Source organism: Gorilla gorilla, chromosome 2 (genome assembly GCF_029281585.2).
Source record: "Gorilla gorilla gorilla isolate KB3781 chromosome 2, NHGRI_mGorGor1-v2.1_pri, whole genome shotgun sequence".
NCBI lineage: Eukaryota > Metazoa > Chordata > Mammalia > Primates > Hominidae > Gorilla > Gorilla gorilla.
In genome coordinates, this window is record NC_086017.1 from 69,824,432 (window position 1) to 69,849,809 (window position 25,378).

The 25,378-nt window shown below is 38.9% G+C and overlaps 1 protein-coding gene across 11 annotated transcripts in view; it reads right to left on the reverse strand.

The window, feature by feature from the left end:
- The window catches only part of FHIT (fragile histidine triad diadenosine triphosphatase), a 1,510,123-nt gene that overhangs the window by 229,803 nt on the left and 1,254,942 nt on the right, over positions 1-25,378 (reverse strand). For 2 of the 11 annotated variants that reach the window (XM_055383482.2, XM_055383485.2), the window contains exon 8: positions 16,002-16,051. The exons of 8 other annotated variants lie outside the window; for them this stretch is intronic. In XM_055383482.2, coding sequence (XP_055239457.2) covers positions 16,002-16,051 — 50 coding nt within the window. Of the gene's footprint in view, positions 1-5,704; positions 5,751-9,993; positions 10,261-16,001; positions 16,052-25,378 lie in introns of all 11 variants that reach the window. One more of the 11 variants, XM_055383487.2, reaches the window with a different exon arrangement.

A 25,378-nucleotide genomic window follows, 5' to 3' on the forward strand; every position in this document is an offset into this window, starting at 1 on the left:
TCAGCAGACAGACATAAGCAAACCATTCTGTGAAATTGTTAGGGTGCTATTCTTTCTGACATTGTGTTGGTTTCCTATTGAACATCTGAAGACTGTTTTAACATGTGTGCCTAAAAATGTCACACTGAGGCTTAGACAGCACAGAGCCAGGGGCCACCCAGACTTTCAAATCACCTCTCAGAAGCAGCCAGGGAAATTCCAACCTTGGTCTTGTGGTCCTCAAGAACTACAGAAGCATGGCAGAATTTTAGATTCACAGGTTGTTTGTACAGTTAGTGCATTTATACCTAACTCCTCAAAGTCAGAGATATTTTTTATAACTCAGCATTGCCCTCATTGCTTTCTTATCACATATTTTGCATGTGTTTCCATCTCCAAGATTCAGGGAAAACAAGATACTTAGTTGGGAATGTCTAGAGTGGAGACCTTATATAAATTACTTGACAGACTTGGGAGAAGAAAGCATTTTGCAAAATACCAGCTATGAGAATAAACAATTTTAGAGAATCCCTTGGGGACATTTTTTTTTCTATGGATCCCCAAATCTTTTTTAAATAGAAACATCTCAGGCAGGGGTAAGAAATTATTGGTTAAGCCCATTTAGAACGTGTATGCTGTCATGGAACATTCCTATCAATGGGGCACACTGAAACTCTACACTAAGATATGGTGGGGCTGTGGTGCTTTACTGGATAAATAAGAAAGGGTTTGGTCGCTATACTCCCACCCTGCCCATAAATGAGTAAGCCCGTGTGACAAGAGTACATGTTTTCGAAAAGAAAGAAACTGTGAAACTGAGCGTCACCATCCTCCCACATAAAAAGCAACAGAAATGAGAATTAAATTCAGCACTTTCTTAATGGGAGACTGAGGAAATCTGGGAGATGAAACAGTAGCTCTTCTCCAGTCCTTCCCAGCATACTAAGGTCAGCTGACAACACTGTTCGACAGAGAAGACTTAATTGTCTGACAGATGGCAAATACACCATATTGACTTTTCTTCCTAATTTAACAAATTTGAATCTTTTGCCAATTTTCTTTCCCCAGTGAAAAGATATTCTAAAACACCACTTAAGCTTACATTGCTCTTTTCCCTCTCTCCCTCTTACACATTGAGTTTGACACTATCTAAAGAAACTGAAGCTAACTCACTAAATTAACTCACCTTTCCAGCTCTTCATGATCATCACAAATTTGGGCATTGGCATGAATGTTAATTCCTCATCTCTGCCAACTGTAAGGCAGATACTCACTTCAGGCCAGAGGAAGTTGACTGAATGGACAACAAGGATTCCTTGAACTCTTAAAAATAACACACAAAAGTGTGCATCTATGTTCTTCATACTTCAAAACTATGCATCTATGTTCTTCAAGAGTCCCCAGTTTTGCCCAGTTCCTGAAGGTAAAATGCCTCTGGCTTTAGCTAGAGGTTGTTATAATTAGCCATCATTCCACAGTTTCTAACTGGACTTTGGAATTTTAGGGGGGTTGTCTATATAAGATGGATGGGATAATAGCAGAGAAGAGCTTCAAACTAGTGGAGCTCCTGGATCACAAAGCTGTGTAAGTCATCCCAAGTGTGACTCAAGTTCAGCATGGAGAAGCCATGGCCAGGCCAAGGATAGCCTAACCCACAAGGAGGCAAGGGGCCGTTTCCCACTATTGCCTCATCCCTTCCACCATGTGAGGACACAGGGAGAAGATAGCATCTATGAACCAGAAAGTGGGCATTCACCAGACAACAAAGCTGCCAGTGCCTTGATCTTGAACTTCCCAGCCTCAAGAATGTAAGAAAAAAATGTTGGTAGTTTATAAGCCACCCAGTTTGTGGTATTAACTTAGAGCATCCCAAATGAACTAAACCACTGTTTTCATAATTTACAATGTGTCCTAAAATTAATTATAATCCTAACTATGAACATGAAATTCTGCCAATATGAAAATAACATTAGTTTCTCTTGACAACCTTTGTAGTTATGTTACCCAAAAGTATCTATAGACAAAGCATCTGAAGATTTTAGTGGTTATTCACTATTATAAACAACAACCACAAAAAACCCACCACCAACAAAAAAAAACCCTGGGTCCATGGAGAAATAAGTTTGAAAAATATTTCATTATGCAAAGTAAAATGGATTTATTACAAAAAACTTCTTAGAGCATCTCATGGAAATGGAGTTTAGAAGAATACTATGCTTTAGATTATTCCTGAATCCAGATACATTTTTTTTTAATTTTAACTCAAAGGATTAAAATTTCCACACTTGGAATGCCCCTATGTGAGGAAGAACTGAACGCTGTCCTGTCTTGTCTAAGTTTCAGAGTAATCCCTATGTTTCTAGCTGATTAGCTGGTTTCATAAGGCAAAGGGCCTTCTGAAAATGGGCCATTGCTTCTGTGACAAATTCAATATCCAAATTCTATTGCTGCCCTTGAACTGTGCTCTCTGATTTCCTGCTGCAAATATGTAGGGCATCAGTGGGGACGTGAAAAATTTGTTCATTACACACAGAATTCCCACAGTGGCAGTGCCTGGCCGCATTACCGAACCTATAGATAACATCACAGCACCTGACATCCAGCCCACATTTCCTCAGCCTCAGAGTAAAGAACATACCACTGCGCCCGCACATTAACGCAGAGAGATGCCCTTGATAATTAACAGTTCTTATGGAGTCTCTCGAATGCTAAATGGTCAAATAGAGGAGTTAAACACACATAAAACATTTAATGTGAAATGGGGCAAATATGCCAAATTAACCTGAAATGCACACAAAAGCCTTTCAGCTCTGGAATCGATATTAATCATTTTCTGGAATTCAAGAAAAAGTCTGATGTGGTTAATTTAAAATTATATTTTATGACAGAGAACAAAAATATCCCACAGGATTCAAGGTATCAGTTTACACTCCTGCCACTCCTTTTTGCTGCCAGGGTCAGCAAAAAGAAAAAAAATTATTGATCTGGTATTAAAAATCAGTTGACTTCATTTCTTTCTCAACAGGTATTCTTTGACCACTAAGCACTGGCTAGTCTTACCTCTCTCTAGTGACAACATGAAGAGATAAATAGACTATTCAAACAGAGCTCTTCACATTACATTAGCTGAATAAATAGTGATGTATGGGTCTCTTTTCTCAAGCACTGCCTTAGCTTGTGAAGATGAGAGTGAGGAAAATGGGGCTTATGAAACCTATTTGAATATTTAAATAAACACAAAATAACATCCCTGAAGATGGTTGTTTAAGTGGAAAAAGAAGGTATGAAAATCTGTCTTTTAATTGTAGCTTTTGGGGCAACAAAAAATCCCCCAAGAAACTTTTGAGATTCAAGTGTCAAGTGAAATCACAGAAGAAAAAAAATTAATTTGTGATTTTATAAGCAGTATCCAGAGGAAATGGGATGCCAGTCCCATAGGGTTTTGGTAGGCTGCAAAGCTAGCACAAACCAATTCACTTAAAGTGAAGTATATTATCAATAACTAACTGTGATCACTTTTTAGCCTTCCAGCTAAGATCAAGTGTAATAACTAACTTTACTTTGGGAATATTTCACAATGAATTTTTGCCCTCTTTAATCTGCTTTAAGATTTCTGTGCTCAATTTCCGGTATATGCCGTACTTGCAGAAAGGGATGAAGTTCTGAGCTAGGTTAAGTGCTTGTGGCTAACTACAAATGTGTTAACACAATGTAATTAGGTCATCAAACAGCATCATGTTTATTAGGTACCAATACATAAAAAAAGGGAGCAGGCCTAGACCAGCACATCAGCCCCGGTCCCTACTGTCTTAGAACTGGGATTCTGAGACATCTCCGTGGCTTCTACACATTACTGACATAATTACTAAATCCAAAGTTTTCTATTTGTAAATTAGAGATTCTAGCAAGGAAAAGATGAAGTCCTATGCATCGTGCATTAGCCAGGATTCTTTTTTGATTTTTTTCTTTCATTCTGTTGCCCAGGCTGGAGTACAAGGCCACTGTCTCAGCTCACTGCAACCCCCACCTCCCTGGCTCAAGCGATCCTCCCACCTCAGCCTTCCAAGTAGCTGGGACTAGAGGCATGTGCCACCATGCCTAGCTAATATTTGTATTTTTTGTAGACATGGGGTTTGGCTATGTTGCCCAGGCTGGCCTCAAACTTCTGAGCTCAAGCAGTCTGCCCACCTCAGTCTCCCAAAGTGCTGGGATTAGAGGTATGCGCCACCACTCCCAGCAGGTCAGGATTCTTTTGGGACAAAAAGAAGGGGTGTATTTATTGGTTCACATAAACACATCCTCAGGAATGTTAAGGCAGAACCAGTACAGTCCTACCTTCCTATTGGCAGTTTTACTTTCTATGGTTTCAAGTTGCCTACAATCAACTATGGCCTGAAAATAAGTGACTAGAATACAATATTCTGAGAGCAAGAAAAAGACACAATTATTAACTTTGTACTAAAATATATTGGTATAGTTGTCCTATTTTATTAGTAGTAATTGATCTCTTACTGTGCCTAATTTATAAATTAAACTTTATCATAACTATGTACATATAGGAAAAAACAGTACAAACAGGATTTGGTACTATCTGGAGTTTTAGGCATCCACTGGGGTCTTAGAACGTATTCCCTTTGGATAAGGAGGACTAATGTATAGCCCTTTCCCTCTCCAGTGTTGGCTTCATTCTCTCAGAATAAAGATGACAACCTGGCTGTGGAAGGTGGCCTCAGGAAGCTCCCAACCTAGTAATCAGAGAAGAATGAGAGGATTGCCCCATTAGCACCAGAAAATCCCTATATTAGCAAAGACAGGGACCTGATTTGGTCAAGTCTCCATTCCTGTATTACCCCTGTGGCCAAAGGGGATTGAGTAACTATAATTAATCCAGTCATGAGGGAGGAAGAGTTGCTGCACAGACCAAAAACAAGAGCCTCTACGTACTGAAATGATAGGGCAAAGAACATATATTTACGAATTATAACCAACCAAGTCTAAATTGTATTAGAATTCCTAGAAGATCAATGCTACTTAACTTTCCTGTGAATAATACTCTTGCCTCTTACTAAGTAGCACACTATCCCTAATATTCCAAGGTGAAACTCAGTCACTGAGAGTTGGGCATGCTGCACCAGACTGTTTTCCCAGTGGTAGCAGGAGATATGCTGAACCTCATATTCTTTCTCTTTACTGCTTTATTATCATTAATGCCTTAGACTGAATTTCTCCAGAACTGATCATGAGACAGGAATCTGAGTACAAATGGATTATTTGAGAGATGGGCCCAGGAAGCACCATTAGGGGAGAAGTGGAAGTAAGACAGGGGAAAAAAGAAATCTACTACAAGAAACATTTATAAGAATGTTAGTGCTTCAAGCAATTGGGGCTCAAATCCACTGGGGGGGCTCTGGAAGACAGCATGGAACATGCTACCCTCAAGAGTTTTTGCACTTACGACATAGGAAGCTGGGGAATTTATCCTCAAATTCCCACTGGTATTGGCTAAACATTGTTCCTAAAGTCAATAATTCCTGAGACTTTAGGCCTACACTCTACACTGGCAAGAGAAAGCCACAGAGTGCAGAGTAAAAGGCATGTGAAATAGAATAACCTTAGCACATATGAGAAGGGTGAGTCCCAGAGAATGGAACCAAGGCACACAGCCTTGGCTAATACCAGTAATACACACTTATGAAAATGTGCCTTCATTTATTCAAATACTTACCAAGCTCCTATTATGTCTGAGTTTTCTTCTAGATGATGGGCATACACTGAGGGACAAAACAAAGATTATTGTCTTATTTAATACCCAGCACAACTGGGCGGGGCAGGGGCAGATTCCAGGGGCTACATGTCATAATCCTCTTCACAACAGCAACTTCAAATGTGGTCCCTAATCTTAAAGAGTAGCAGTAGGGTCAGCAGTATTGGGCTTCACCATTACTAAGCCAGGTGTGTTGAGGTCTATGATCCAGTAATGAACCTGAATCAGAAATGGAATCTCAGATAGGTATCGGAAAAGTGGGAGAGTTCCCATCGTAGGACAGTGAGTTACATTTTGTTTAGGAAACTCTTCAGGGACATCTTCTCTGTGGTGGCTTGTGTCCAGAGGCACTGCAGAGTTGCCTGCTCTAACTCTTGACAGTTGAGTGGGGCATGCAGCTTCTGGACATGGAAAGGACTAAAGTTAATTTGACCATCTGGGGATTGAACTGGCATCAGTGACTTCAAATGTGCCCTGCAGAGCCCAAATGATCTCCATTACAAACACAGAACACTCCGCCTTCCAAATGCCACAGAATTCCATTTTATCTGCACTGGCAGGGTAAGGCAGAGTATTTGCCAAAACTCCAGACATAGGGGGTTATTTGTAAAACCTTAGAGTATTATCAGGTGTTGCTTTCAATAAACCATCACACTTGTATTGAAAGTAACAAACTACGTGGTCTAAGGACCAGTTATCCCTATTCCAAAAAATAAAGTGTAAGTAAGTAAAGCAAGTTTACATTGAATCTTGAACATCTATGTACATAATTTAGAATTTGCTAAAAGGTAATTTTATCTGTGCTGATTATCTTTGCCATTTGGCATTTCCCATCTCAGGGCAATGAGTACAACTTCACAAGTCCAGCTCTGCTTAGCTGTGAGTACTCAATTTCACTAAAGACTTAAACAGAAAATTAAAAATCTGTGAGAATTGGGATGAGTCCTGTCTGTCTTAAAACAGGGTGAGCAAATATATGTGGCACATGCCCTTAAGAGACATTATGAATTCATCACCTCTCACTTTCACACTGAGCCTAGGCGGAACCTTAGAATCCGTCACAGCGCAGGTCTCCACTCGGTCATGACTGGCCTTCCAGAACTGGGTACTGGAAATGAAGCCTACTTGACACTTAGGATACATTTACAGAGCCTGGTCCCCTCAGTACTATACTCCCCTCTCACAAAGAGAAAAAGAGAGAAAAAAAAGAGGAAGAGGAGAGCAGAGAAAGGATGGGGGAAGGAATGAGAGGAAGAAAAAAAACTTTGAACCAAGTATCACTTCCTTTGCTGTCTGCACATTTCAAGGAATACTCCATTTTAAGCACATTATAACGGCAAAAAGAAAAAAGCACTATGAATAGCGGTTCACAGTTTATGGCTGCCCACCCTGAAACTGTAGCAGCTAACTTTCTTGGGAAAACTCAGACAGACTCATCCTTTCCAAAAACAAGGAAAGAAGAAAAAGAATTTCCCACATCCTTAAGATAACTGAGAAACTCCCAGTAGGAGTAAACTGTCCAAATAAAATTCAACGGCACCCCCTTTGGAAGGATGGTTAAGAAACACCACATGTACAAAGAAGGATTAAGATTCCAAATACTGTCTTTTCTCCAACTCGATTTTTCCTTCTTGTGCCTTTACTTCTCAAACAGTTATTCCCTTTGCTATATCACCCAGAAGTCTGTGACTGGATCTCCCTTGGACTCCAAAGGGCTCTGGGTATGAGAAAGTAGTCCAAAATATATATATATATACACACACACATATATATATATATACACACACACACACACACACATATATATGTGTATATATATGTATAGGATTTACTATAGAAATTTTTTTTATATTTTTATGTATTTATATTTATAATGTATTTACATATTTAGTTTTATATATATTTATATAAATATATAAATATAAATATATTTATATATATTTTATATTATATATTAAAATATATATGTATATATGTGTATATATGTATAGGATTTACTACAGAAAAAATATTTTATATTTTTATATATTTATATATATTTTATATTATATATTAAAAATATATGTACGTATGTATAGGATTTATATATATATGTATATATGTATAGGATTTACTATAGAAAAAGTATTTTATATTTTATATATATTAAAAAATAAAAATGTAAAAATATAAAATATATAAAAAATATAAAAATATAAAATATATCTATATATTATATTCTATATTATATATAGATATAAAGATATAAAAAATCTATATATTTTATATAGATATAAAAATATATAATTATATAAATAATATAGACATAAAAATATATATTCATATATTTTCCCTATAGGAAATCCTATATATATTTATTTATTTATTTAGGACTGCTTTTCCTGAAACTCTGTAAAAGTTTTCATCATACTAGCTATTTCTTGTGATGAGCCAGATCATCACTCACCTGGTATAAATGAGCTTGGCTGTGAACAAGGTTAGAAATTAGAGCCAAGGATGATCTATTAGTTCATCATGTGTGTCTCATGGGACAAAAGCAAATCTGTTTCTCTAAAGAGTTTTCTTGAATGGCTTTCCAAGTCCAACTTGAAATCACATTCACAATCTTGTCATTTTCCTCTTTCTTGCAGCATATCAGTAATTAGATGTTTTAACACTTCATGGCAATGATATCTAACATGAAGGCAAACTGTATTAAGACACAGCATCACCCAGTTTTATATTGCAAGCTCATTTCCAAACATTATTTGTTTTTATAAATTTGAGCGAGGCTGACTCTTTCCTCTCTGCCTTTAATTAATAAGGAAAGCTTAATATGCACTTTTTTTTCATCAATCTGGCACTAAAAATCCTGAATTCCTTTGGTAGTAATTTGAAAGAAGAGTTTGGGGCTATTAGGAGAAATTCACATTAGGCATTTCCCTACATGGCCTACTTATATTTTTCAAAGTGAAGGGATATTTCAAGGAAAGAAAGACTTGGGGTACTAGAGATGTCTGCCCCATCTAAAGTCTTATTTTTGTATTTCCTATATCAAGAAGCCTTAGGTACATTTTAGTAACATAGCTTGAAATATATTTTGAAAAGGGGAACAAGATGTAACCTGACCCACTACAGAAAAATGCCTCATGTAGATCCTTGAATGAATTTAAGACTGTAAGAGTCTCTCTCTTTTGTTTCCTGGGTAATTATTTCACACATTTGGGAGGTTTATAGGGAATGCGTATCAGCTTTTCAAGTAAAAAGTGTGAGGCTCTGACTCTTCCTGGAAATCTGGAAGGAACAGAGAATGTGAAATTCTCAGGCAGCCTCCAAAACTGAGCAAGAGATACTGCAGGTCACCTTCAGTGCTGAATATTCCAAAGTTAAGTTCGTTAAAAATGCAGAAGCAACCTGAGAAAATATCTGATTTTACCTTTTAAAAGTAGGATTAAAAATTTAAGAAGCTTCGTGACTTACTCTCACATCTCTCTTTGATATTTCTTTGTTTGGTATTTCTCTCACCTCTTATGCCCTGGTGGAGTCTATTGTTGGTTTATGTGTAACATGATCGAATAAAGCAAAATTGTAAACATTTTCTTTTTAAATAAATAGACTTTTACCTGAACATTATAATCACAGTATCTCATTCATCCATTCACTCATTCATTCATCCATCTATTCATTCATTCACCCATTCATTTATTCACTCAGGTATTTTCTGAGTTCTTTCTATGTATCTGGCGCTCCTCTAAGCAGTGGGGATACACATGTCCCCTGTTCTCATGAGCTTACAGTCTCCTGGAGAAGGATTTTAATCAAATCATCACACTTGTGCCTGAGGGTTTCAAACTGAGATAAGGATCTCAAAATAAAGGAGCAAACACCCGAAGGATCAAGGACGACTTCCCTGTGGGGGTGGTCCCTGAGCCAAGGGCTTCAGCAGAAGCAGAGGTTAAGTAAGTAGGAAGTAGGACAAGCCCTCCAAGATAGGGGAATGCAGTTAGGGCCTCGAGCAGGAGGAAACAGGGGCAAAGCTCTGAAAGTAAACGACAGGTGGTATTTGCTGAGCTACTCTAAGACAGATTCTCCCACCTATGCTGACAGCATGCACAATTTCAGCTCAATGAATACAAATGAATGCTCTCAGTATTTTTTGGATTCTCTAGATTATGCACATTGAGGAGCAGTTTGGGGTAGGGATGATGGAGGTCTGGCCATTAGACTCAGGCTTTAAAGAGGTTCTGGGAAGGGGAGCCAATCTGAAGTACCTGGAAATTGGAAAAAATAGATGAACAGTGATTTTCTCTGGCTTCCAATGGCAGACAAATTTCCTTTCGGGAAAGGCAGATATTCTCATTTCAAGCCAGGCTCCTCTGCTCTCACTTTAGCATATGAGGAAACTGAGCTCTTGAGTTCCTGGAAACCTTTGAGAATATGGAGACAGCCTTTTTACTAGGTCAGTTTAGCTTCAGAGGGAATGAGATGGCTGACTTCCCCCACACATTAGGACTTCCATTCCAACCCTCGGCCAGCACCTAGGGAACAAAGGAAGGCCCCAGCTTTAGTTCTACTTAAAGTGAGACACTGCTTGCTCTTTCACACTCAGGTTAACATTCACTCCAACAATGAGTTCAGAAGTGACCATGGGAAGACAAGAGGCGTTCCAAATAACTACCTCACCATGGCACAGGGTCTCTGAGGGCTGGGCATGTTAGAGTCTGAGATATAAAACACAGTATAAAGAACGTTCTATTTTGCAAAACAATCACATTCTACAATCTATACCTAAGTAACAGGAAGAGAGCAGATCTCATTATGTCCCTTCAACAAGAAGAACATCTGCATTGAGTTGGGTGTCTTCATAGGGAGTCATTCTCAGGGAACGTGAAGCTTCCTACCCATCACCCTGACCTCCCTTCCCCTGTAAATTTCCACATTGATTGATTGTAAACAAATTGTGTTCATCTGCCCAGATTCCACTATATCAAAAAGACATACTCCTCTCCACAAATATCAGAGATAGAAAGAGACAGACAGATAAAGAGGATTACTTTCCAGTAGCAGGGGTTCCTCCCCACTCTTCCTCCACAGAGAACTTTATTTCTAGTACAAAGTAGAAGAAAGAGTCAAGAGACGGATGAGAAGACAAACTCAGCAAAGCCTTATTTTTATGCTGCTGTTGTTTTTAACCTTTAGTGGGAAGTAATAGGAGACCTCATACTTTATGAAGCCTTTTTTTATCTGGTGGTAGTTTTTAAAAAGACCATCAGCTAAAATATAAATATAAATTTAACCATGGATGATTGTAATTTCCTGCATTATATTTTTATGTATTTTCCAAAAGTATCTGTAATGAGCGAGTATCATCTCTGTAAGCAGAAAAGAAACTATGAAAATATCCCCAGTGAGATCTGTGTTTGCTCACAGGGCACTAATTGGCATGATGAGAGTGAGGGGAATGATCTGAATGTTTTCAGTGCCAAGCACCATGTTGGCCTCAATCGGTAGCAATTCTGATTCTTTTTCCTGTGGATTTGTATCAGTTGCTAGTTCATTTAAATCAGCTATTAAAGGAATAAACGTGAATCTTAAAAATACATTTAGAGAAAGTATATTGTTCTAAATTAAGCAAGCAGTTGGCATTTCAAATCATATGGAAGCAGATGAGGGGAACCCGCTCTCACCAGATCTCAATCCACTTTGCAAACTGCTTACTCCTTAACTTGGCTCCCTAATTAGGGCATGTTATCTTTGTGAGCATTTACCATTACTGCATCATGATAACTCTTGGCTAGTATTCTGTGAAGAAATAATTAATAATAATCCACACCAGCCAAAAGTAGATAGAGCAACATGAGCAAAGAACTAGGTTGGTGTGATGTGGCTCAATAACCACTTGGGGAAAAACAATGAGAGGGTTTTTATTGACCAAAGTGGTTTAACAAATGACACTTAAGTGATCTACTGGCATTTTAGAACAGAGGCAAGACTGCTCACTCATTAAGTCATTTTAAAAATAGTCATTATAGAGCTTTTGCCATAAATCAAGAACAAAAGATTCCAGGAAATAATTTTTTATAATTCATAAACACATAGTAATGTGGAAAGAAGGACTCTAGAGTTGAATAGGGTTATCAATTACATTTTCCAATTGTCTATCCTAGAGACAACATTTCTTGCATAAGTTCAAACCTTAAACATCAAGATGAGGTATTGTGGGTAAACTTGAGGATTGACACACTCCAGCAGACTACCAGCTCCATGAGATCAAGGGCTACATCTGTTTTATTTAGCGAGAAGCAGAATTAGGCCATGTGTGACAGTGGGTGTTACTCAGCAGGTGCTCAGTGAATAATGAATGGATTAATGACATTGTATAGTAGTGTCTGACTTTGCAAACAGAAAATCACAGCCTTTGTGAATGTAAATTTACACAGTAAACCCAATACCATATAGACTTTTAGTGATATTTTGGTATTTAGAAAAAAGACTAAGATCTTCTCCAGGTAGAAAGGTATTTTGTCAAGTATTTGCTGTGTGTGTTTGACTTGTTTTGGCCTGCAATGTAAATGACCCTGATAGATATCTAGTTCTACTGGGTTCCACAGCAATTCTTTAGCCAGTGGGGTCTTGTATTCAACTTGTATTTATCACGTCCTTCTAATTTCACTTGTCTCACCCTGGCTGTTATTATAATCCCAAACAGACAGATACATTAGTACCCCATGCTTAAGTCTCATCCTATTCATTGCTATCGGGTTATTCTCTAGGAAGCATCTTTCTTTTCATCTTAGTCCCTTCTTCCTTCCTTCCATCAGTCCTGAATGCTTTCTGAGTCAAATTCCGAGAGCAGACCCTGGCTCCTGAATCTTTTTATGCTCAGACCCTGAAACTGCTCAACAGTCGTTGTCTCCCTGATCCTCTTCACACAGCCATATGTCGGCCAAGATGCTCAACTCACTACTGCCACCTTTATACCGAGGCTCATGCCAGTCCCTCTGCAGAGAAAGAGAAACACAGAGGGAGAGAGAAACACAAAGTCTTGAGTCCCTGGATCAAGCCATACCTGAAGTCAGAAACTTCCCTTGAACTCTTTAATTATGTGACCCAATAAATCATCCATTTACTGTAGCCAGTTTGGGTTTTCTGACACTTGCAACTGAAAGAGTCTTAATGTATGCAGGGAAAAGGAGATGAGGGAGAGAGGAACATAAAAATGAAGTAAAACGAAACAGAGGAAGAAAACAATGAAAGATGTGTCCAAGGCTGTAGAACTAAACAGTATTGGATAAGAATATAGAACATGAAGCCCAGAGCCCAAGACTCTTTCCCCTACTACTTCCCTTCAGAAATTAGTACTATTACTCATTGCCACACATTGTTACTTTAAATCTAACCAAATGAGAAGTGACCTGCCATCAAGCTCCCACAGGTTTAAGACATATATTTGTCCTGAGTAACTTATATTGTCTTCCTGGCGTAGTACATTTAAGAATTACTTTTACAATTAAGCTGCCCAAGGGGTCTATAGATGCCCGTTTTAATTTAAATAAATACTAATGCTAAAATCAATTTGTAGGATATTTCAATTGGATCGATAGGTACAGTCTTCACTAAATCCAAAGTATTTCCCTATTAGCGCATCTTTAGAAGTGTATACCAACAACACATCAGGATTTTCAGAAACCTGCTACAAATACATTATTCCCAGAGACTGGATCAAACAGCTGATGATCAAAACATAAGGCAAAAACTAGTATTTCATCTTTGAATTCGGAGTACCTGATTTCTACTAAATATTGATTAGAGTTTTTCCCATAGGAGATCCTGCTTTGTGCCTCCTTAATTTTCTTGGTTTCAATAGTGCTTTGTGCAGAGAACAGCAGAAGTAAGGCAGAGGATACAGCTGTCATCTGTGCCACAGACATTGACATGCAGCTTAGTCACAGAACAGAGAGAACACGTGAAAGTCACCATCACACCCTCGCAACAGTGTCAGTGTAAAGACTCAGGTCCCAGATATGAAGACAGGACTGAAAATGCTTCTGGCTACAATGAAATGAATCTACCACACACTTGCCAACTTTATTCAAACTGATGATATTTTTCTTTAAACAATGGATTTAGTTATTCTACCCATAAGAAGTCCAGGTCGTTAATGAAATGATAATTTTCTACAAACTAAAAACAAACACATCTCGTCCTACTAGTGGTTCCTGCCTCTCTAATGCTTCGCTTAGGCCATCTCCCTCTTCTCTTCTGGTAGAACAACTTCAATAGGTAAGCAAGTTTTCTTACATCCGGGTAATTCCTTTAACCACCAAAATCCATGGTGTTTGCTTTTCATCTTCAACTCACTCCTTGGTCGTTACGACATGTTGCCTCCTATTTCTGGTTATCTATGTTAGTTTCTTGCTCTTCCTACAGAATTGCAACCCCCGAAAGAGAGGTACTGAGTCTCACACACCTTCTTCACCTGGAGCTTGTAACAACATCCTACAAAGCAAGTAATCGACATGTGTTTTACAGAGAAAACTGGTTATCCCTGGACTGTATTAAAACAGTGGTATGAGTACTCTAAAATAACACCAATGTGAGCGTAGAATGCATTTCTCATTTAAGAGTGGTGTTCATTCAGCCTGAGGATGGGAGAATTTACGAAACCTCAAACCCCAATTTGCAAACAGCCTCTCTACCTTCCCAGTTTACAAAACTCTACCTGACAGAAGGTGTCTTCTCTCAAATGAAGACTTCCAGATCCTGTTCTCCATAGACAATTAAATGTGGTTTAAAAGTTGCTGCTGGGAGCTGAGCTTCTTAGTCACTTTCTGATGAGGCCGGCGCTACCAAAACCAGCCTGTGGGAGCTGCTTTCACTAGGACTCCCCCAACATTTTCTTGATGTTGGAGATGTAACGGGGTCTCCGTTCCTGTTCAACTCTGCCTCTGACTGGATTCTAGGTCTTGAGCAAGTCACTGCTTCCCTCTGAACCTCAGTTACCTCATCTTTAACATGGGGATAAAATTCCTGGCACCATAGCTACCTCACTCAATGCTGGGGAAAATTAATAATATTGATAGTGTTAATAATTAAATAATAGCTAACATGCACTGAGTTATACCATATTCTAGGCACTGTGATAAGTCCCATACCTCCCTTAACTCTTACTATTCTCATAACTACTCTATGACACCAAGCACCATCATTATGTCTCTTTTACAGATGAGGAAAGTGAAGCTCAGAGATGTTAAATAACTTGTCCAGGATCACAGAGCTAGAAAGAAGCATAGCAATATTTGAACCCTGGCATTGTGGGTTACAAAGCATTACTCCCAGAATACTGCCTTACAAAAATAAGATAAGCCATGTGACACAAAAATCTTTACAAACTGCAAAATATTAAGCCACTGTAAAGTATTGTTACCATCAATGCAAATAGATGCTCATTACATTTATTGTAAAAAACAGGTAACCACCAACCCGTTTAGGGAAGGTACATAAACCTCCGTCAGCAATACTCAATCCATCTGCAGAGAAACAATTAGAATTGCATTAGCACATAATCACAGAAGAAGTTCTCTTGACACCATTTCTGCCAAAGAACTCATTCTTCCCTGGAATTTGAAAAGGCAAAAAGAAAAAAATCCCATGCCGCATCTGACAATAGGAACAAACTCTTCTTGCAGCTCTGGTAATGCAACACTTCTGAAAGAACAAGTTAAGGAACGTACTTCCACTGCCCTCATTAGCTGACAACCTCTGTGGGGACTGCAAACCAGCCACACATTCAAAACAAATCCCAGGGAAGAAATCACACCACAAAGCCTGTTTCTATTTGCAAGTAAAATGACGGCCCCAAGTGTCCTTCCATAAAGCTGTGTGGTACCAAATCCAAAGCCCAAACTGGTTACAAAGGGTCGCCACTGATAAGACATGGCATTTCAGGTCCACCCACCATGGGCCAAGGAGGTATAAAGCTCAGAACGTGACATGCAATTTTTAAGCCTTCCTTTCACCTTGTCTATGCACTAAGTTACTTTGACGCCACACCTGTTTCTATTCTGCCTGGAAGCCCTGTCTGCACAACAGATGGCAGAGTGTTTGCCTAACGAATGTTCTTGTGGGTCAGTATAAGAAGGTGGTGCTGGGGATTGTTGTGGGTACCAAAGGAGAGAGGCTCTGCTAGGGCAGCAAAGAACCATCGATCTCCAACTTAGCTAGGGAAACTTCCCACCCAATGAGGGTCTGGGTGTGTCTGAGCTCTGAATGTTCTCACCTCTGTTCATCCCTTCTGACAGTCTTGTCCAGGATAGTACAAATCTGCTGCTGCAACAGGAAATTACAAAGAAAATCTGATGTAGGCATTTAGAAAAAACAACAACAGAACAAAACCTTATCAAATTTAAAAGTTAACTTCAAATTCAATTCTAACTCTATCTCCAACTTAGCTCTCTTGAATCTAACTGAAGATTCAACTTTCTTAACTCTAAATTTAACCCTTGAATCCCAACTCCTAGCTTTCACCTCTCAAGTGTCTTAACTCTAACTTAAAGTCAAACTTAGTCTCTTGAGGAGGTAATTAAACTTCAACAACTAATTGGAATGAGTTCTTGTGAACTGAGAGCTTGGCTTATCAACACATCTGGTCTTCAGAGGTTAAGAAAAACCTCACTTTCTGTTATTGTAAACTTAACACCAGAGTAATGTTTTATTTCAGCTATGATGGTAATATTTTTTAAATTATGCTATTATCTGCTTAAAAAATCCATGATGTAAGGTATAAAGTAACATAATGCTCCTTGATGGTGAAAGCACATCTTAGGCACCATGCTTTGGAGAAAAACTGTGGATCTGGAGGGAATCTCCTCCTCCCACCCTAAACCACACATACCTAAACCACACACAGCACCGGGTATACCTCAGTCTTCAACATAAAGAACCAACTCGGCACATTCCATTTCATTCGACTCACTTGCTTAGATAGCTGAGGAAACCAATCTGCTCAACACTAGTAAGTCTGGGCCCATTAAAAGGGGTACTGACACTAAACTGAAATCCATTTCATCTCTTCTCCAGGGTTTTCCTCGGACTCTCTCATCAGCCTTTCCTTCACACAGGGGTGAGGCCAAAACTACTATAGATAAAGAAGAAGAGAGCGAGATGATGTTCTTTTTGAGGGCCAGGATGACACTGGCTTTGTCCAGTGTTTTCATCACAGAAATTGAAGTGGGCATGTAGTAGGTTCTCAAAAAAACAAAGCAAAACTGGTGAATAAAGATGATGTGTGCTGAGCACTAAGCAGAGACCTCCCCATTCATGCTCTTATTTAATACTCACAAAATCCTAACAGCAGGGGGTATTATTATTCCAATTTTGCAACCAATGAAACACATGCAAATAGCTAACAGTGGACAGAGTCAGATTTAAATACTTAAAGCATGCATTTTCCGTGAGTGAGAGAGACATTTTGCAAACATGGGTAGAATGTGGCTTTGTGACTTGCCTCAAGATTCACCCCATCAATTTAGGCAAAAAATACAATCTTCCCTGACTATTTACTTGGAAGATAACAAGTCAGGGAAATTCAGTCTAGCAGTCCATGGGTAAGCCTCAGGGGAACAGGAGGCCCCTGAAATTAAATGCGACATTTTGTGTGTACGTGAATTTTCCCATGGAAAAAGTCTGCAGCTTTCAAATACTTGAAAGATTCTATGATCCTCCCAGCCCACAAAATTTAATGAGTTAGCTGCTTTTAATTAAAGTTATGCTTCTAATTATCATCCCCAAAGAGTCCAAAGGGCTCCAGACACCCTTTGTATGCCTACTGAAAGAAAAATGATTAGCATGAAAGCCTGGTGGGTATTAGACATGAGAATAGTCAAACACCTTAGGTATGGAAAGCACCCACATAGATCATTACTTAATGAAGAAAAGTAATTGAGAATGTATTCCATTGCTAGCATTTGTCCACAATGAGATTGAGAAGCCATTCTATTGCTGACCAGATGGTCCTGAGGATAGTGAAATGACAGAACCCCTGTATCACTCATCAGATTCACTGCTCTTCAAAATATGAAAAAGAACCAACAAAATCCTCATTATGACAGTGCCTACAAACAAGATCCTTCTGACCATTTCACATTCTGCAAACTTCATCTGCAATAAGAACGTCCAGACCTGAGGCTCTATACTTGGTGAAGCCATACTCATGTTCAAAAAGCATTTATTGAGAGCCTACTATATTGTAAGTACTGCAATAAATACTTGTTCCTATACCATCTGGATGCCCTCATGTGATTCTAGGCAACACGTTTAAAAGAGAACAGTCACCAAATAGAGAACTCTGAGATGGGAGGAACCAGTTTGGGAAAGGGGTAAAAATCATGCCATGTACACAGCCAAAGGCATTGATGATTCTTTAAAGGGAAAGTAATACATTTTCTTTCAACTTCTACAAAGTTTCTAGGTAGAAGAAGAAATAGAGAATCAATCCAAATTGCCAGAGAAGTCTGAAAGAGGACCACAAGGTAAATATTTCAGAGAAGCAAAGTGTTGGTTCACAATAATAAAAAGAAAGAAAGGAAATGAAAAAGCAAACTATTATAGCTGGGGTTATTCAACAATGGAATAAGACAGCTGATAAAATGTTAGTCGTTGCTGGAGGAATTTGAAATGCATTTATATGTTAAAAGCACTAAAGCTAAAACTATAAAACCAAAAGATGGGTTAGTACAAGATGATTGTCCTAAAGAAACACACATTGTCAGTATGTGAACCTTAAAAACTAATGTTGGTTATTCTGTTTAAAGAGAAGAATGTGATGTTCACAAATCAACTTATCACAAATTACATGCTTACTCTATTAATGTAATGACCTTGGGAGTTGACTCATAGTCTTCCTTGACCTAATGAGCATGCTGAGTATAATCAATTAGGTTTGCAATTAAAATTGCAATTTATCTAACACCCCCCTCTACCCCCACCTTTTTATAAGGCTCAGGAGACAGTGGGGTGATAAATATAAGCCCTTCTGCTGTGGCTATCTTTTATTTTTTTAAGCATTTCTATTATGTATAATTTATTAAACCTTAAATTTCTTCCCTATTTGTAAGTTTCAGCAAAACTTAGTCAGGTTTCAACACAGGGTATCAAGGGATAATTAGGACAGTTAGTAGTAATTTATCATTTCTCAGCTGGGTTTTCATGCTTTCGCTGACTGCCTGTAGAAATCTGTTAGCCAGTTCTACACAAATCACTATGAAATCTGCTTTATCTTTGTGCAAATTGCTTTTCTATTTCCCTAAAGTGAGCTGAAAGATGAGCCAATCCACTCCTGAAAATCTAGCCACCGGTGTGCTTGTCATCAGAGTGCAGCTGAGGCCAGGGCCTCAGATGAAGGGCTACAGTGGCTAATGGATGATGCAATGCCATGAGAGGCTTTTTTCCAGCCTGCTGCAGGTTAGAAATTTAAACCAGGCAGACCGACTTCAGGTTAGATCTTCACAAAATATGCCCAGGAATCTATGCACATGCCAATACACATTTTATGGAGCAAATATTGCCTAGTAAGCCACCAGAGAGGAAAAGCCTAGAAAAGGCAGAGACACTAGTACTATACCACTTCCACTGAAAAGAAGGATTTTATGAAGCCTGAACCAAAAAGGGAGGACCTCGTGTTCTTTAGAGAGATTCATTTACTAGATGGTGAAAAATGAATGCTCCGGGTAATTTCATTTTGAATTGATTTATTTCTAAATGGGGAGAAACTGACACTTGGTGAAGAAAGTAAAAAGTGGTTCTCTGGAAAGAGCCAGGCAGTCTCAGGTATAATCCAATTATTCCAACACAGGAAATAAGGACACAGAGGGAAGGGTGGAAGGTCACCTGAGAAAGTCATTCCTTGCAATGAATACCTTCCTGTCCCCTTCCCTACAGACTCTCAGAGAAGTATAAACTGACCCATATTTCCAGTTTATTTCTGACACCTAAACCTAATCAAAGTCCACTATTTAGAAATCCAATAGTTATTCGCAATTAGATTGCACGGCAAATTAAATCATAAATTTCTCTATCCCAGTCCTGGTTGTCACATTCCTAAAATACAACTGGCCTCCCTCCGGCACTTTATTTAAATCTCTGAGGCCGGGCTCCAAAGCAAGTTATGGATTTGATAATTTGCTAATGTGGCCACAGTAACTGTTTTAAGCCATATTTATGATTTTATTGGATCTTACAACAATCAATAATAATCCATTGATGTCCCTGACTCGGATTTTCTCGCAGCCGACAAATGGGGCAGCAGATTCATTTTTAATGTACTCACTTAGCACTCCCTCCTGGGGAGAGAGAGCCCTGCATATTTTAATAAAGGGCGAGAAATGAATGGCACTGGTACACATACTTTACTGTGAAAAACTAGCTGCAGGATAAGATTTAATGCTAAAAAGAAAGGAGAGAATAGACTAACAGGGCCCATTTTGCGCAGTACCACCATCGTTAAAGTTAATGGAATTACCGTGTGGTCACGCACCAGAGGGAACCTATTGGAAGTTAAGCTCTTCTAGGGCCATTGATTCACAGACTTTCATTCAAAGATTCCCACTAGCATGTGATGAGTATTGCAGATATGCAGAGGCACTTTAGAAATTGTTTACTCAAGCTGCCAGTTAAGCATATTAAGAAACAACAATAACTGAATATTTTAGAGTAGATGATCTAGTGGAACATGTCTTCTGTTAGACATAGTAAAAACTTCAACTCCGACTGGCTTAAACAATAGAGGACTTTATTGGTCACCTAATTTTTTTCAGGCTGGAGTGCAGTGGTGCAATTTCAGCTCGCTGCAACCTCTGCCGCCTCCCAGGTTCAAGTGATTCTTGTGCCTCAGCCTCCCAAGTAGCTGGGATTACAGGTGTGTGCCACCACACCTGGCTAATTTTTGTATTTTTAGTAGGGACAGGGTTTCACCATGTTGGACAAGCTGGTCTTGAACTCCTGACCTCAGGTAATCCGCCCACCTCAGCTTCCCAAAGTGCTGGGATTACAGGTGTGAGCCACTGTTCCTGGCCAGACCACCTAATTTAAATGTTTGGAAGTAATGCAGGCTTCAAGTCTGGTTAATTCAACAATCCAATAATGTCACCTAGTGTCCAGCTTCTTTCTGTCTCTGCCATTCCAGCCTCAGCATCTGTTTTGCTCTGAGGCATGCTGCCCTAGAAAATATAAGATGGCTGCTAGCAGCTGTCAGTTACCTGCTTTCTTGTTCATAAGCAGTAGTGGAGAAAACAGCCCATCCACAACTAATGCATCTAAGTCCTCCATGATGATGGAACTCCGATCCTTTAGAGTGTAGGATTCCTAAAGTCAAGGGAATCCTATACTCTAAATAGCTTAGGAAAGGATTAATGAAAGTCATTACTGTGGCAGAGACAAGTGACTTAGACTGGGATGGGCAAATTATGGCCCTCAGGCCAAATTTGGCCCACCATCTGCTTTTACAAATAAAGTTTTATTGGAATACGGCCATCCATACTTATTTGTGACAATTCATTTTCATATATTCTATGGCTGCTTTTGTGCTGTAAAGTCAGACACATAATTATGACAAAGACCATCTGGCCCTCACAGCCTAAAATGTTTACTATCTGGCCTTTTACAAAAGAAGTCTGCCAACCCCTGGTGTGCACCAAACAAAGTCTGCACCTGGAGCTAAAGATGAGTTCAAACCCATCCTAATTTTGTGGCTACTAAATCAAGAGGGAGGGTAGGAAGAATGCTAGAGGGACAACCACAGTGCCTAAGATAGACATGAGAGAAAATCCTTCAAGTCTAGAAAAATGGGCTTAGAAACTAAAAAAAAACAATTTAGGAAACCTATCATAAGCACATGTGAAATACCCTCTGCCCTGAAATACACTCTGAGTATCACCAAAACATCAAATATATTTAAAATTGAATTACAATTCCTTACCACAGCATAAGTCCCAGTGTAACGGCTCCCCGCCCACTCTTCCCACTTCTCTCCTGCCACCACTCTCCCTACACTAAATTTCTGCCACCTGGTCTTCAATTATTTCCTAGAATGTGCCAAGCTCATTCCCACTGCCATTTCCTCTGAATGGTCTTTTTCTCCAGCTGTTCGCTGGCTAGGCGCCTGTCATTCCCTGTTCTGGGTTTATGGGTTATCTCTTCAGTGACCACCCCATCTAAAGTAGCCATACCACCCCATTCCCCTTCCACCGTGTCATTCCATTTCACAACACCTTGTTTTAGTCTTTCTAGTATTAACCCAAATCTGCAATATTTTATTTGTTCCCTTTCACGTAAGGGGAAGAAGACAATACACTGAGAGTTTTTCCTCGGCTGTCTTGCCTTCCACTTTAACCCAGTGCCTGGGAGCACATGGCACATAGTAGGCACTCAATAAACACTTACTGGAGTAATACGTTAATATTAACTATAGAACTTCTACAACTTTTTCAGCCTTCCTGCATTATGGTGTTCATTTCAAAGTCTGTACTTGAAAACAAGGACTACGTCTCATTCTTCTTAGGTTCTCAGGGCCTGTGACGATATCTGGCACATAGTAGGTGATAGAAGAATAAATTAATGAATGAATGCCAGATAGAAAAACATGAGTAGGCAGGATGCTCATTTCTTGGAAGGGAGGAACAGACTACTTTGGTAGTGAGGAAATCGAGATCAGAGCGATTCAGAACTGGAAGCAGCTACCTCACAGTGCTTTGAGTTTCCAGGTATAGAGGAAGATGAAAGACAGACTTAAATGCTACAGGGGTGATGAACTGTCAAGTAGTAGATGATGCTAATGACTTTTAAGGTCACTTGCTCCTCTGGGATTTTCTTGAATTATCCCGTGCTCTGAGTTTCTTCCTTAAAGAGTGAGATTCATCGATGGTCATCCGATAGTGGAGCAGAGCTTGGAGTCACATTTATTCCTTCGTTGGCCAAAGAGTTTCATCAAAATTATACTGCTAGAACCTGATTACACCTGGGAATTTATACCATTTACAACCAACAGACGAATCTAAACGCAAATAAAAGCCCCTGTTGAGCTGTTTGTCAGGGCACCAGGATGGAAAGCATGATAAGAAAATATTTTGTGGGGGAACACGAACTGATATATGGACCCCAGAGTGGGAGACTTGAATGTGAACATTAGGATAAATGAATTCCACCACAAAGTAAAAGAATATTTGGTGTGTTCACTTTGTTAACTCAATGTTGTTTGTTCTTCTCAACCACCCTAGGCAAGGTCAACATCTTAAAGAATTCCATCTTCATTTTTCATGTAACGTCAGGAACCAGGAAGACTTCTTTAAAAGAATAAACTATCAGGGAAAGAAATGGAAGTTTTCACTACTGGAATCCAATAATATTATCTTTTATGTTGAATAAGCCTAGGATTTCAAACCACTGTTTGTGTGTGTTTTTTTGTTTGTTGTTGTTTGTTTGGTTTTTTTTTTTTTTTTTTTTTTGCCCTTCCCTCCTGAGGTTTTGGATTTATCTGATGGAGAAGGCTTCCGAAGATATATGTCTCAACTTCCCTGATTTTGGTGAACAAGAGGATTCTTTGGAGAAGGGATCTATTAGACAATAAGGTAGGATGGATGCCTCATGACATGTGAAGTTAAAATTTCAAAATGACCCTTTCCCAGCACTAACATAATTGACTTAGAATGAGGGAAAGGATTCCTCACCATGTTTGGCCTGAGGGCCATTACAGAGTCTCACCATCCCAACATTTTTCACTCAAATGTCCTCAGGAAGGTCATTATTCTAATTCTTCCACGTCTGTGGCTCTGCAGGTTGCCTTGTCTATTATTCATTAAGCTGGTTTCCATCTGACCCTGGCTCAGCCATGAAATCTTTACCTTTTCCAGCTGCTTTTCGTGTCTTGAGACTTACTTTATTAATGACTTTGGCATAAAGGGTAAAGAGGAGCGCCTGAGGGGACTGAATAATTTGAGATGAGTATCAAGAAAGAATCAAGTCCAGGTCATCTAGACCAAGAATCAAAATATATTTATAAAAATAAACAAATGAAATTGCAGTTGATATTCTGGGTAACCATCAGAATCAACTGCGGACCTTTCAAAAAGCTACTTCATGGGCCCCACCCTCAGAGATTTGAAAATAGGAGGCATGAGAACTAGTTATATGCTAAAGATAATAAAGCAAAGAGAATGAATTATAATAGTCATTTCTTAATGGAAAGTGCTTCAAATGGGGCCCTTGGTTTTTCTTTTAAAACGCACTTTAAATAATAGAATCAACAACCATGTACACATTACCCAATTTAAAAATAAAACACTGTAAAGCCGAAACCTTCGGGTACAATTCACATCCCACACTGCACTGCTTCCCCTCACTATCTCCAACTAGAGTCAGTAAGAATGTTATCTGTGTCCTTCCTTCTAAGCCATATATAGATCTACATGTTTATAAATTATATGGCAGCCTATAAGCAATCTGTTCTTTTATTTTATTATTTCCTGCTGTTAATAACTACTAATCAAAAGTTTGTAGCATTTGGATCTGTTTCAGCTAAAAGGCCCAATTTCAATCAAGGCACACATTATTGTATGGGCTTTCATTCCCCATTCTATATTTAAGGATGTGGTGTAGTCTAAAACAAATGGTTCCAGAGCACTTTAAGAGGCCAAGGCAGGAGGATCACTTGATGTCAGGAGTTTGAGACCAGACTGGCCAACATGATGAAACCTCATCTCTATTAAAAATACAAAACGTAGCTAGGCATGGTGGCTCGGGCCTGTAGTCCTAGTTACTCAGGAGGGTGAGGTGGGAGGATTATTTGAACCCGGGAGGCAGAGGTTTTAATAAGCCGAGATCACGCCACTGCACTTCAGCCTGGGCAACAAAGCGAGACTCTGTCTCAAAAAAATAAAAATAAAACAAATGGCTCATCTACTGAGGTTGAATTGGCCACTAATATTTAATCAAAAGTACTGAATCTTTGTCACATGATTAATTGGGCTGCATTTATTTTACTTTTTTTTTTTTTTTTTAACAGAATTGACAGTTTGGCCAGCCAAGTATTTAGATATCACAGGTTTAAAATTTTGAAATTAGAATGAGCTGATTACATGGAGTTAGAGATTTTTATATTTGATTTTCTAGGCTTGAAACACCCATAGCAAAATGGTGAGGCAGAGTAGTGGCTCCTTCAATGATTAGTTATTGAGCACTAGTATCCTATAGCAAAATGACAACAGTGAGTAACAGGCCTTACTACATCAACAAAGGTAAGAAGCTGACTGAATAATAACGCCTTACATTTAGGTGGTATTTTAGGGTTTACAAAACACTTGCCTTTCACAGGAGGTTTGACTTCACAGTGATTAAGTAGAAATTACAGGCTCTGAGCCTCAGGTGTAAAAGACAGTTTACTGAATCCTATAAAACATTGAATGTCCCTACTATACGTGCCATGTGTTGGCATTACAAATATCAAAATAAATTAAACAGCCAAATATCCACTTTGCTATATGTCAGGGCCTCTAATTACTGAGGGGATTTGTTTGGTAGTACTAATGGAAAATTAAACACTAAAAGCATATAATTCTGCTATAAATTGACATACAGCTATAAAGCAGCATTTAGGTTAAGCTTCAC